At 40.0% G+C, this 13,840-nt stretch overlaps 1 protein-coding gene across 3 annotated transcripts in view; it reads right to left on the bottom strand.

Moving 5' to 3' along the window:
- The window catches only part of TNFRSF19 (TNF receptor superfamily member 19), a 90,674-nt gene that overhangs the window by 36,016 nt on the left and 40,818 nt on the right, over positions 1–13,840 (bottom strand). For all 3 annotated transcript variants that reach the window (XM_059377774.1, XM_059377773.1, XM_059377772.1), the window contains one exon: positions 10,623–10,708. In XM_059377774.1, coding sequence (XP_059233757.1) covers positions 10,623–10,708 — 86 coding nt within the window. The remainder of the gene's footprint in view (positions 1–10,622; positions 10,709–13,840) is intronic.

The following is a 13,840-nucleotide window of genomic DNA, read 5'->3' as shown; positions in this document are numbered from 1 at the left end:
GTGTTGTCTGGCTGTGAAGTAAAGGCATTAAATAAGCACACCACAGAGAATTCCTGCAAACTCAGGCTGAGAAATACAGAGGAAATGTCTAGCCCCTTCAGAATTTTAGATTTACGATCTTAAACTCTCCTGGTCCTTCTCTTCTTTGTCCTCAAAATAACATGCCCTAAATTAAATCCCCTTCCTTACATAGTTGATATGGGAAGTAGCCAGGCATTCACCCTTGTTTAAAAACGAAAAGGTCTCCATCCATTGGTGAAGGCAACATATTCCAGTCCCTTCTAGAATGTGAGCCCACAGGGGACCAAATCCTGGTCCCCTGGCTCCATGTGAACCCTTATATACTACCTCACAAGAATAAATGTCCTGCCGGGGGAAGGGAGGGCATTTGGAGCCTAAACGCTGAGTATTTTCACCGTAGTTTGGCATAAACTGTTAGGACGCTTTCTCCACGTTTATTTATATGCTAAGCATTTAATGGACGCACACACAAATCACTGTTCCATTTGCAAAAGTCCGTAACGTCATGAAACAGACCTGTTGGATTTTATATTTTTTAAGTAAACTGTACTTAATCTAACTTCCATTTAATTTAGTGATGGCCTTTAACAAACCATAACCTGTTTCTTCATGAGTAAATATTTAAACCAGCTCACTGACTTTAAATGTTTCAGAGAGACTGAAGATAAAGGGCAGAGAAGTCAGATTTATAGCTGACGGGGTAACAATCAACAATTACCATTCTGGGGGCGGGATCAAAGCCTGTGGGCACAGCTAGTGACACTCTGCCTCCCTGACGTCATAGGCACACAAGCCCTTCTCCAGAGCATCTCCACGTTCAAGGGATACTGTCACCTGACCAAGCCAAGGTATTTAGATTTTCCTTTCCTTTTCTTTTTTTCCCCCTTGGAACAGTTAGTAGCTTACAAATATTCAGCACTTTCATATTGGGGCAAAAGGACAAGTACAGAGTTAAGAAACATTTTTTTTTTTTTTTTTTTAAGAAGCTTTGACTTCTAGAACTGGCATGAAACTAGGGCTAAAATAAATATTTGAAAGAGCGACATCATCGTACGAAGCAGTAGCATTTATAGCACCCTTTCCCTCTAAAGAGGTCAACACATTTAAACTGCCCAGCTCTTTTCCCCATATCCTTGAGAAAGGAGTCTGCCATAGCACATTTTAACCTCTCCGTAGATGACCATTGTTTGCCTCTCAGTAAGCAAATAAGCCGAAAGAAGGATTAACCATTTTCTACAACAATCAGTCTAAAACAATTACAATGGCTTGCCGCTTTCTTAAAAATACTTCAACAGGGACGCCTCAGTGCCTCAGTCAGTTAAGCATTTGCCTTCAGCTCAGGTCATAATCCCAGGGTCCTGGGATGGAGCCCTGCTTTGGGCTCCCTGCTCAGTAGGGCACCTGCTTCTCCCTCTGCCCCTCTCCCCACTGTGCTCCCTCTCTCTCAAAAATAAATACACAAATAAAATTTAAAAAGAAGATATTTCAACAAACGTAATTTGACTGTCTTCCAACCCCTTTTGCAGGGTCCAGAAAGAATAATGAGAAGTAGGATTATTGGATCCAGTGGTATTCGGGACAAAACCTCAGGGGTCAGTACTTGAGGATGCATAGCTCTGTTTACGCTACACTAAATGGCACCAAATCTCAGCAGGTTTGGAGCTCCTGTGGGGGATTTGTGCCTGTTTGGGACTCCTCTCCGCTGGACCACAGGCTACCCTTCTGCTTCTTGCCCTCTCCATCTCTGCCTCTGCTAGCTCCTTCCCTTCCTTCTTCCCTCACTGTGGCTCCTTCTATTGGCACAGCAATGCTTCTGACAAAAAAAAAAAAAAAAAAAAAAAAGATTCTGGGAGACCGTTGAAAAGGTGGTCCCCTTGGCAGGGAGCTCTCCTGCTGGGGTTCTATGGGGAAACTGGCTGATACTTGTTTCTTTGGTTTCCATATAAGCAACCTTTAACCACTGCTATTTTAGATTGTTTTCCAATATAATAATGAAATTGCATCCTACTGACCGGAAAGAAGGGAGATCGTAGGGAAAAGCAGGGAACTGTGGAGAGTGCAAGAAGAGAAGAGCGACAGTCCCTTAAACCAACAAATCAGTAGGGGTATAGCAGAGGCAAGCTCCCATTCCCACAGCAGAGGGGAAGGCTGGCTCTGTAATCCATCAGCCACAAGCCAGGGACTGTTTCATCTATGCTGAGTTCTCTCTTTATCTCATTGTCTTCCTATCTCCTACTCTGAAAGTTCTGTTTAGCAGTAAAGAGCTAAACTTTGTAAGACTCCTCTTGGAGAAGTTCCCCATCTCTGCTGCGTTCTGGACTTGCTCAGGGTGCCTGGAGGCACCTGTCTGTTTCTGCAACAATCCCCAAGGCCAGGTTCCATCCACGCAACCTGTGGCAACCGTCCCCTGGCCGGACACTTAAGACCAAGGACTACTTGAAAACCCTCAGTGAAGGGAACCCTTCATTAGCATTTCGTGGCCATATGGCCCCATCCCACAGAGGGCCCAGTGACTACCCTGGAAGTCAGGCCACTAAGTATGAAGTGCGCTCGTCCTAAGAACTCCGGTGCAGAAACGATAAACACCCATAGATGGAATAAAAATCACATCATGTTTCCAAAGCAAATACCAAATACTCCCGGAGTATATGCATCTCTTCCATATCCTCTCGCATGGCCGTTTCCTCTGATCAGTTTCAGTAAGTGTGTAAGTGCCCCAGGATGTGGGGTGCTGGGTGCTGTGAGAATGCCAGGAACTGGGTGTTTAACTTCACCAGTCTATTGACTTAAACATTCAGGCCACAGCTGAAGCCTGCTTGTAATTCACTAAAGGCAAGGTCTCCCCCTCTGCCTCCTTCCCCTGCTTTTAGAGAAAACCTGAATACTCATCTTGGTACTGATTTCAAAACACCCCCAATGTATTTCCTTTAAATGTGTTGTATTTTCTTTAAAAGACGTGTTTACCGGCGCACTTAAAATAACCTTGCAATAACTGCACATTGAATATTAATCCCTTTGGACACATACATTGTGAGCACCCACTCACTAATGCAGGAGGAGGGAAGGCTCCCTCCTCCATAGAGATGTGAACAGCAGCAACATGGGTAGCAGAGCAGCCTTAAAATCCAATGGGAGCCCAAATACCGGCATAGTACTTTCATCAGTAAGATCATGAAAATAGTACTTAAGTAAGTAGTGGATGAAAAAAAAATTACACCGCAAGTGGAAAAAGGATACAAAGTAGCATGTGCAGCATAATTACATCCATTTGCCAAAAATCAGCAGCATAGACAGAAAAGGGATGAAAGAAAACCACCAAGATGCAGGTTTTTGTTTTGTAAGCTCTAATGTGGGAAATGCTTTGCCTATGGTAATCTCCCTTCTTTTTTTCTATGAAACTTTAAGAATTATCTTTAATGAGCAAATATTTCTTTTAGAAGTTTATTTTGATGTTACTTTTATCTGTTACTTAGAAGGTAGTTTCAGTTTCCTTTGGAAAAGAATCCTTTTTTAATGTCACTTATTACTTGTCGGTACAGAGACCTGCTGTTCTTTGAGACCAGTAAGCCATGCAGAATTCCTAAATAGTTCCAGGCCAACAGAGCTCCTGCTTGTCTCTCTCCCCTTTATCCCCCCTACAGCGACTTATCTGGTCACTTATCTCTTCAGAATCACGTGGCTTGTTTTACAAAGCCCCCAAGAACAAAGCAAACATCTAGGTTAAACACACTTAAATAAAGCTGTACTCAGATGAAAAACCGCTTTGAATTTTTTCAAAACCATTTGTTCCAACCAGAGTATTTGTTCCAAATTAAGTAAACATTGCTAAAAGAAATCATACAAAATCTGCATTTCTTATCAGGCCCAGGGCAGGATATAGTGCTTCTAAAATTTCTTGTGTGTTTTTCTCGATTTCCCTTTAATACTCTAAATGAGTGCACATTTTCAGGAGGTGAAGATAAAGTGATGAGGAACAGAGCCTGGGGCAGGGATTTTTATGGGTGCCTTTCATTGATCTGCAGTCTACAATGATGTCACTAATCAACTCTGTTCTCCGTGCCCAACCAGTCAGTCTCACAAATTAACGCTACTGGCGACCTGACCAAGAGGTTATGAGTGGACAATCAATTACAATCACACATCCATCATTATTTTGAGGGGAGGGAAGCTTTAAGCTCATGTTGGTTGGGCAGGCAAACTTGGGCCTTAGGCGGTAGGATAGGGAGGAAATAGACCAGCTTAAGTAGGGTTTCTTCAGTCTGGTACTCAAGCCATTCAAGCAATCAAACACAAAAATTTACCGCAGCCCCATTCTAGGTATCCTTCATCGCCCACCTGCCAGAGGGGGTGAAGGACAGCAAGACAAAGATCAAAGCCAGCTGTATCATGAGATCCTCCCCATGTGGAACAAGTCCCAATCTCCATGTCCTCCAAAGAGCACACCTGGCTTGGGAAGAGGGTAGGTGGGAATGGAGGAGATGCAGGGCAGATCAGTCACCATTTAGAAGAAAGCAGGCTGGCATGAAGGTAGTCATGACTGAGCTAACTCTGGGGCCAGTATGTTTCTGGATAGGATTTCATTTAGTTCTACTCAAAATCTGCATGAGATAATACTCTATCTCATGAGTTGGAAGAATTAACATGGTTAAAATGTCCGTACTACCCAAAGCAATGCAACGATTTAATGAAGTCCCTATCAAGATTCTAATGGCTTTTTTTTTTTCCCACAGAAATAGGACAAACCTTCCTAAAATTTGTATGGAACCACAAAAGCCCATGAATGGACAAAGTAATCTTGAGAACAAAAGAACAAAGCTGAAGGTAACATCCTTCCTAATTTCAAACTATATTATAAAGCTATAAATCAAAACAGCATGGTATTGGCATGAAAAGAGACACATGATCAGTGGGACAGAATAGAGAACCCAGAAATATACTCACATGTAGAGGGTTAGTTGATTTACGACAAATGAGCCAAAAATAGGCAAAGAGGAGAGGACAGTTTCTTCAATGCATAGTGTTGGGAAAACTGGACACCCACATGAAGAAGAATGAAACTGGACCACTTTTTTACACCATACCCAAAGATCAACTCAAAATAGATTAAAGACTTGAATGTAAGGCCTGAACCATAAAACTAGAAAAAAAAAATAGTGGTAAACTTTTTGATATTGATTCTTGGTGATGATTTTTTTTGGATCTGACCCCAAAAGCAATGTCAACAAAGGCAAAAATAAACAAGTAGGACCTACATCAAACTATCAAACTAAAAAACTTCTGCACAACAAAGTAAACCATCAACAAAATGAAAAAGCAACCCACTGAACAGGAGAAGATATTTACAGGTCATATATCTAAGAAGGGGTTAATATCCAAAATATATAAAGAACTTATACAACTCAATAGAAAAAAAGAAATCTGATTAAAAAGTGGGCAGAGGTTCTGAATAGACATTTTTCCAATAAAGACATCCAGATGGCCAACAGGTACATGAAACGATGCTCAACATCACTTGTCATCAGGGAAATGCAAATCGAGACTACAATGAGGTATCACCTCACACCTGTTAGAATGGCTATTATAGAAAAGACAATAAATAAGAAATGCTGGTGAGGATGTGGAGAAAAGGGAACTCTTGTCCACTGTTGGTGGGAGTATAAATTGGTGCAGCTACTGTGGAAAACAGTAGGAGTTTCCTCAAAAAAATAAAAAGGGGACTATCATACAGCTCAGCAATTCCGCCTCTGGGTGTTTACCTGAAGAGAATGAAAACATTAACTCAAAAAGATCTATGCATCTCATGTTCACTGCAGCATTATTTAGGATAGCCAAGATGTGGAATAACTTAAGTGCCCATCAATGGATGAATGGATAAAGAAAATGTGATATGTGGCCCCTTAGTGAGCTGACAGAAATATGGGAAGTTTTCAATTCTTGTGTTTCTGTTAAGTCATTACTTTGGTTTATTTCAGGTATTACAGAAATATAAGAAAATGTATTTATGTTTATTTAAAATTATTCTTGTGTTATCAATTATTTTCAAGACTTGTTTGTAACTTGCTACAAGCTGCACATTTAGGGCATAATTTACATATGTTTAGGGCAGAATCAGAGGTGGCCTGAGTTATTCCTGTAGCAGAAGTGCCTATAGACGTCATATGAGACGCAAACAATGCCTCTCAATGCCTGTAGCACCAAGAGTCCAAATGAAGTTCATCAATGACCACGAACTTCATTTGGACTCTTGGTAGTACCAGGACACCCACTATTTTCTCGAATCAACTTCCCTCCCATACTCTGTAATGAGAATCTCAAAGGCCTATGCTTTTCCAGCCTCTGAGTTCCTTGGCTCCTGCCTGACTTGGCAGAACACAATGCCTCCTACTTCACACACATACTAGCCAAGACTATGAGTCCCTCACTCCCTGCCACCAAATGCAGAAGGCCATGTTCATTGCCCCACTGCCCTCTTTCACTGGTTATAGCAGGGAGCACTCCCTCCTTCCAGAGAAGGACAACCCAACAAGTGTGCTTTGGGATCCTTTTCCAGAAAAGGACTGATAATTCTACTGTTCTCTCATAAATTCAGCCTCTCTCAGCTGGACACTTTCCTTCAACCTGCAAACAAGCAAATGTGTCTCTCACCTCAGGAATGAAATAAAACAAAACCCCTCCATTGTCTGCATATTCCCACATCACCTTCACAGGCAAACTTCTAGACAGTTGTCCATAATCATCTCTATTCCTCCCCTTACATTAGCTTGTCATTGCATTATAATCTGGCTTCGTTCCCATTACTCACTCAGATGGTGCTTGTCAATGTCACCATAGCCCTCCAGGGTGCTAAATGGAAATTTAAAAGGAAATTTCCAGGGTCAACTGACCTGACTTGCACAGGAAAGGACACTCTCATACTGTCCTGGCTTCCTCCAACTTCCCTGGCCCTCGGTTTGGTCTCCTTTTCTGGCTCATCCTCCCCTATGGACCCTTCAGATCACAGCTTGGAAGTCATGGTTCTGGAAATCTTCCCTAACATTCCCACGTCATTATCCATTACCTGTTCTTAGGGCACCACAGATCCCTCCAGGCACAGGACCGGCCAATCACACTTTTGCATCTATATGGGTAGTATCCGAATACTGTTTAATTTGGAACACTTATTTGACAACACCCCCACTATGCCGTAAGCTCCAAGAAGAAAAGAATTGGGGTCTATTTGTTCATCATTGTGTGCCTGGCCCCCAAGAGGCACTCAAATATTTGTTCAACAGTTAAATGAAAAAGGCTCTGTCTCACAGGACGATGGTATTTTACTTGGCCAATCAGACTCTCTCCTTCAGAAGCATGACTGGGAAGTACAGACCAGTCCCTTGGAAGCATGAGGGGAAAAGAGGTGACATAAGCAGAGTCCCACAGGCTGAGAAAACATCAATGGTGCTGACCAGAGCCCAGGGTAGAACTCAGAGCCTCCTGTGACATGGGGTTATAGCCCCCAGACTCCAGGGCTGCCTCAGATCCCAAGTATGAGCTGCCCCCAAGTTCAGGGAAGTTCCAACCTCTCACTACTACATATATCCTTGAAACAAACCCCATTACTTTTTTTTTAAGATTTTATTTAGGGCGCCTGGGTGGTTCAGTTGGTTATGTGTCTGCTTTCCACTTGGGTCGTGATGTCGTGGTCCTGGGATAGAGTCCTACATGAGGCTGCCTGCTTCTCCCTCTCCCTCTGCCCCTCCCACTCATGAGAGAGCTCTCTCTCTCTCTCTCTCTCACTCTCTCACTTGGTCTCAATGAATAAATAAAAAATCTTTAAAAAAAGATTTAAAAAAGTAAAGATTTTATTTATCTGAGAGAGACAGAGAGAGCATAAGCAGTGATGGGTATGGGCAAAAGGAGAGGGAGAATCAGACTCCCCGCTGAGCAGGGAGGCTGATGTGGGACCCGATTCCAGGAGCCCGAGATTATCACCTGGGGAAGACAACTGAGCCACCCAGGTGCCCCAAATCCCATTACTCGAGGCAACTTGATGGGTGTCACTTTCTTACAGCTGAGTCTAAAGAAAACGGGAACTCCTTAGCAGGGAAAAATCAGTGGAGAAGTAGTTCTTTGTGGATGAGTTGAAATACTCAAAGTAGGAGAAATGAAAACATAAGACGCCTTACATAATTCCCCCAAAAGATTTCAAGATCGCTTTTGAGGAGATTAGTTGTGCCCTGGAATTATTCCTACGACCTATGCCAAAGGCAGCAAACTTTTCCTTTACAGAGATAAGGATTAACACTTACTAAAGACCCCGGACTATTGTCTCATGATTTGAAAGACTATTACTTTGTGCACTGCATTTCTGACTTACAAAAATAATTTGTTTTTCTTTGCTTTCTAAATAGTTTCATATATGGAGAAATAGATCTATACATATAAATTAAACTAGTTAATTTTCTTTTCAAACTGTAACTTACTCAGGGCTTTACAAAGACGTTGGAAATTATATGTGAAAACTATGTTTAAAGTCTAATTTATGACGTTTGAGCTTAGCCAGATCCCTAAAGGCAAAAATTCCAATGCTTCAGACTTACGACCAGATCATATTAAATTTAAACTGAGTAAATTAAAGAGGAAAAAAAAAATAATCCTAGTACTTTCCAACTCTACACTGGGCAAGAGCAGTTACTTTACTAAATCTTTTAATGGTAGTTTGGGATGAAGTGCATGATCTTAATTTGCCTTCTGGACAAAATGATGGCCGAGTGGACCCAACAGGCAAGCCCAGGTCACCACCCTGTTTTAACTGGCAAGTGGACATGTCCTTTTACAGACTGTAGCGTAAAAGATCTCCTCTATGTTTGATTTTTAGAGTTTTTGTTTAAATGATGACTATTAAACAGGGTGCCTGGGTGGCTCAGTCGGGTAAGCATCCACCTTTGTCTCAGGTCATGATTCCAGGGTCCTGGGATCAGAGTCCCAGTAGGGCTCCCTACTCAGCGGGGAGTTTGCATCTCCTTCTCCCTCTGCCTGAGGCTCCCCCTGCTTATGCTTTCTCTCTCTTTCAAATAAATAAATACAATCTTTTTAAAAGAAGATGCATTTCTTTCTTTAAAAAAAAATAATATGAAAGCAAACAAAAAGTCAACATGTAGTAGACTACACCAGCCAACAGCGGACAGATTAGACAGTTTGGTTTTTCTTAGGGAGACAACAGAGTGACAAAAACACAATGTTTGGCATTAGACAGACCTGGGTCTGAATTGTCTCTGCCATTTCCCAGACAACAGGGGAGAGTTCATAACCTTTCTGGACCTGGAACCCTCATTGACAAATGTAGGCTGATGATAGGACAGTGAGAAAATTAAGTGAAACAACAGTTTACCTACTATGATTGATACGTAACATTTAATACTGCATTAGTTAAATGCAATGAATTAATTGGCAAATGCTTGCATCTTATAAAAAAGAGGGTCACCATACATTTTTGTAAGACTTAGAATCCTTTTTTTTTTTTTTGCTTATTTGTTTTTTGCCCTTTTACTACATCAAACGAAGAGAAAGTAATGCATTTTGGTAAAGGACATAATAATATGGACTGCAAATTCCATGACATTCTTGGAAACACAAGTACTGTGTGGCTTTATCAATAATGCACTAACTTTCAGTTCATTCAGAGGGGGCTTTTGTCACAGAAAGAAGCAAGAAGATATCAAAACAAAATATCCCATCCATATTATCTTATGCTGCGCAGAAAGGCAGGACCAAACTATGGACAGGATGAAGCACCTTGCCCCATCCTTCCTGCTGGACCTGTGTACTGGGTATCTGTGTACCAGAAGCACAGCTCACTAAAGCTCTGCTTAGTAAAGAGAAGCCCTGAGCACAGTGGGGGAGCCCACCGGCTGATTGTGTTCCCTGCCCATCACCTGAGGCCAGGTCTGTAGTTGGGATTAAGAAAAGTGGGGAGTTCCTCCCCTTCTTATTCAAACATCAATGCACATTGATAGCTTGTAACAAATATCTTTTATGTGGAAGGAAAAAATACAATCAAAATGATTCTTGTTAAATACAATGAAGAAAAGGCACAATTTTCTTATTTACAGCTGTAGTCCCACTGTGCAATGGGTTTTCTCTTCCTGTTTATTTGTTAAAGAGAAAATGAAAGAGTGAAGGAAATGAGCCAGTATTTAAATGCATTAGTGAGGGCAGGTGATTCGTGGAGAGGAATGTCTCTAACCACCACGTGACAGCACAGGACTAAGAAGGGAAAAAACAGGAATTCACGGGCCTGAGGCAAAGATATTATGCCTTAGGATTTGGATCACCTAGTTAATTGGAGTCACCTGAGGTTTATATCAGAATGAAAGATAAAAGTTTGAATAAAACGAGCAGCAGCAAAATTTCTGTATTTCACTCTGAGATTCAAATCAAGGGACACAGTTTGCTGACTGAGGCACCCAACAAAAGGGCTTTATGTCCTGCTGGAGGCTTTGATAAAAGAAGGCAAGCTAAAAGCCCCACAGCGGAGAGAGATTTTGCTCCATTTGCTAACTGCAGAAAGGTTTCTAAAAAAAGGCCAAGAGGCCTTCTGCAGTGTTCGTGTGGCGTTCACTCACAGTGTGGCTCGTAAGGAGGAGGAGGGTCTCCACAAGGTACGCACTCCATGTCTTGAAAACCAACAAGTTTTGTCTTCCTATAAAATCTAGAAGAGAAAAATGCCCCTTGTTAGCTCTTTCTCCTAAGCTCACAGTTGTGGCAAACAGATTCATGATAAATTATCAGTCATCTCCATTACTGGTTTTATTTAAAAAAAAAAACATAAAAACAAAAAAACAAAAAACCAGCAACTCAAAGGCTTAAATACAACAGTATCTTAGACACAGAGGCAGGGACCATTCAAGAAATAATCAATTCCACTGAACATGACATCGTAAGTTCTACTTAGCCCCACTATAGTGAGGTGCTGGTGCTGGAGTAGGAGCTCAGTGGCCTTTGGCATCTCTACTGTCATTTAAATGACAGTACCCCTCCTAAATCAAGTGCCAGTTTTTAAACATTTGAAATTCAGAGACCAAAAAAACCCCAGCAAACTATAAAAGCAATGGAAGAATTTAGGTAGATGCTTATACAGTCTTCATAAGGGGATATCTTTCTAGGCATGATAAGAAACCCAGCAGCCAGAATGGAAATCAATGGTTTTCACCACACACTCACAAATACACACATACACACAAATGCACACGCACACACACACACACACACACACAAATAGTAAAGCCATCTGAAGAGTAAAAATAAATAAAGCATCATCGGCACAGTTATTAGGAAAATTAAACTGAAAAATAGTTATAATATCATTGTAACTTCAGTTTGTAGTAGAAACCTTAATCATAATGGTAAAGGTGAACACTGCAACTGAACAACAGGCAAAGCACATTAATTCCCCAAAGAAGAACATTTCATAATTTTAAAGCTTTGTAGTTAAAACTAGAATACATGTTGCAATTAAATTTTTCAAAATTTAACACTGAAATGTTCAGTCTCATTAAACTAATGAGTAAAGGCAAGCTGCAATGAAAAGATCCCATTTTACTTAGAAAACTGGGAAAGTGGTGGTGTGAGCAGAAACAAAATAAGCACATGTTTCTATGCCAGGGACATTATAAATTGCTACTTGTGGGAGGACAATGTAGCAATATGCCATCAGAACGCAATAAAAATTGTTTATATATCCTTTGACCAGTACCTTCATTATTTTGAAGTATATCCTAAAGAAACAACCAAATGGGTGAAGCTGTATGTGTAACAATGCAAACAAAGCATTGTTTATAAAAGGGAAAAAGCCAAGCAGGCACAATTTCAATATACAACAGCAGATAATGACTAACCATGGTAGTCCCAAGGCAATGGAATACAAAATGGCCTTTAAGAAACAATAATGTAGATCTCCCACACGTATTTTTTTAACTCACGAAATAACAATAAGTAAAAAAAAAAAAAAGAAAGGTGAGTAATATGATTATATATTGTACAAGTACATACTTTGGTATAGAGATCCCTTGAGATTTTTTACCAAAGCAGCTAAAAGAATTTACATATAGATATTTGCATTGAAAAAAATTAGAAGGTTATTATATACCAAATATTAACAGTGATTACTTCTAAATGTATTTCCAAGTCTATTTTTCTATGACAAAATGGCGGTATGGAGAATAAATTTGCAGACAAAATGGTGGTATGGAGAATAAATTTGCAAAATAAGAGGGCAGGATAGATGCAATTTGGATTTTGTAATAGCAAATCTGTATGTTTTATGGTTGAAGCAAAATTTGCATTTAAAACAGGTAAGTTATATCAAATGCCCAGATACATTCAATATTTGCTTAGCCTTCCTTTTTCATACTTCCTGATACTGAAACATATCACAAAGCTATAATAATCAATGTAGCATGTAACATACAATACAGTGTACAATGTACAATACAGTATAATAAACAGTTATAGCTATAATAATCAATATTGGCATAAAGACAGACATGTAGACCAATGGAACAAACTCTCACATATATGGTCATATGATCTTCAAAAAGAGTACCAAGACCACTACATGGGGCTGGGCAGTCTCTTTAACGGATGGTGCTGGGAAAATTGAATATCTACATCCAAAAGAATGAAGTTGGAACTTTATTTAACATCATATACAAAAGCCAATTCAAAATGAACTAAATACCTAAACATAAGGCTCAAAACTATAAAATTCCTAAAATATCAAGAAAAACTTCATGACATTGAATTTGGCAATGATTTCTTGGATATGACACCAAAAGGCAATCGAAAGGCATATGTGAGACAGGCAACAAAAGGAAAGTTACATTAGGCTACATAAAACTTCAAACTTTTATGCATCAAAAGATACAATCAACGTATAGTTATCCCCAAACTCATCAAATTGTATACATTGTTTTACATGTCAATCATAGTAAAGTGGTTAAAAAAAAGTTAAGTTGCATCAAAAAAGTACTAACTGATAATAAAATAATATTTTTTTCCAGTATTAAAAAAAAAGGATACAATCAATAGAGTGAAAAATGAACCTACAGTAGGGGAGAAAATATTTGCAAATCAGGTATCTGATAAGGAATTAATATCTAAAACATATAAAGAACCCCTACAACTCAAAAACAAAAATCAAATAATCTGATTAAAAAATGGGCAAAGGACTTAAATAGATACTTTTCCAAAGATGAAAAAGCCAGTAAGCACATGAAAAGATGGCCAACAGCCAACACCCCTCATCATTAGGAAAATGCAAATCAAAACCACAATGAAGTATCCCTTATACCCATCAGGACGACTATTAAAAACAACCAAACCAAAACAATCAGAAAATAAGAAGTGTTGGGGGAGGATATGAAGAGAAATTAGAACCACCATGCACTGTTCATGGGAATGGAAAATGGTAGAGAGCCATTTTCTGTGGAGAACAGTATGGTGGTTCCTCAAAAATTTAAAAATACAACTACCAGATGACCCAGCAATTCCACTCCTGAGCTGTATCCCACAGAACTGAAAGCAGAGTGTGGAAGAGGTATTTGTACATTCATGTTCCTAGCCACATAGTTCGCAACAGCCAAAATTGAATGCAGCCCAATGTGTGAATGCAGCCCAAATGTCCATGGAGAAATGTACTTTCACATCCTACAGCATGAGCATGGATGAACCTTGAGTACATGTTAAGTGAAACAAACCAGTCACAAAAGACAAGTATTACAGGATTCCACTCAGAGTATGTGTGTAATCAAATTCAGATAAGCAGAAAGTCGAATGGTGGTTA

This window comes from Mustela nigripes, chromosome 15 (genome assembly GCF_022355385.1).
Source record: "Mustela nigripes isolate SB6536 chromosome 15, MUSNIG.SB6536, whole genome shotgun sequence".
NCBI classification, from domain to species: Eukaryota; Metazoa; Chordata; class Mammalia; order Carnivora; family Mustelidae; genus Mustela; species Mustela nigripes.
The sequence above is the reverse complement of the archived record's forward strand: the minus strand, read 5'-3'. Positions and strand labels throughout refer to the sequence as shown.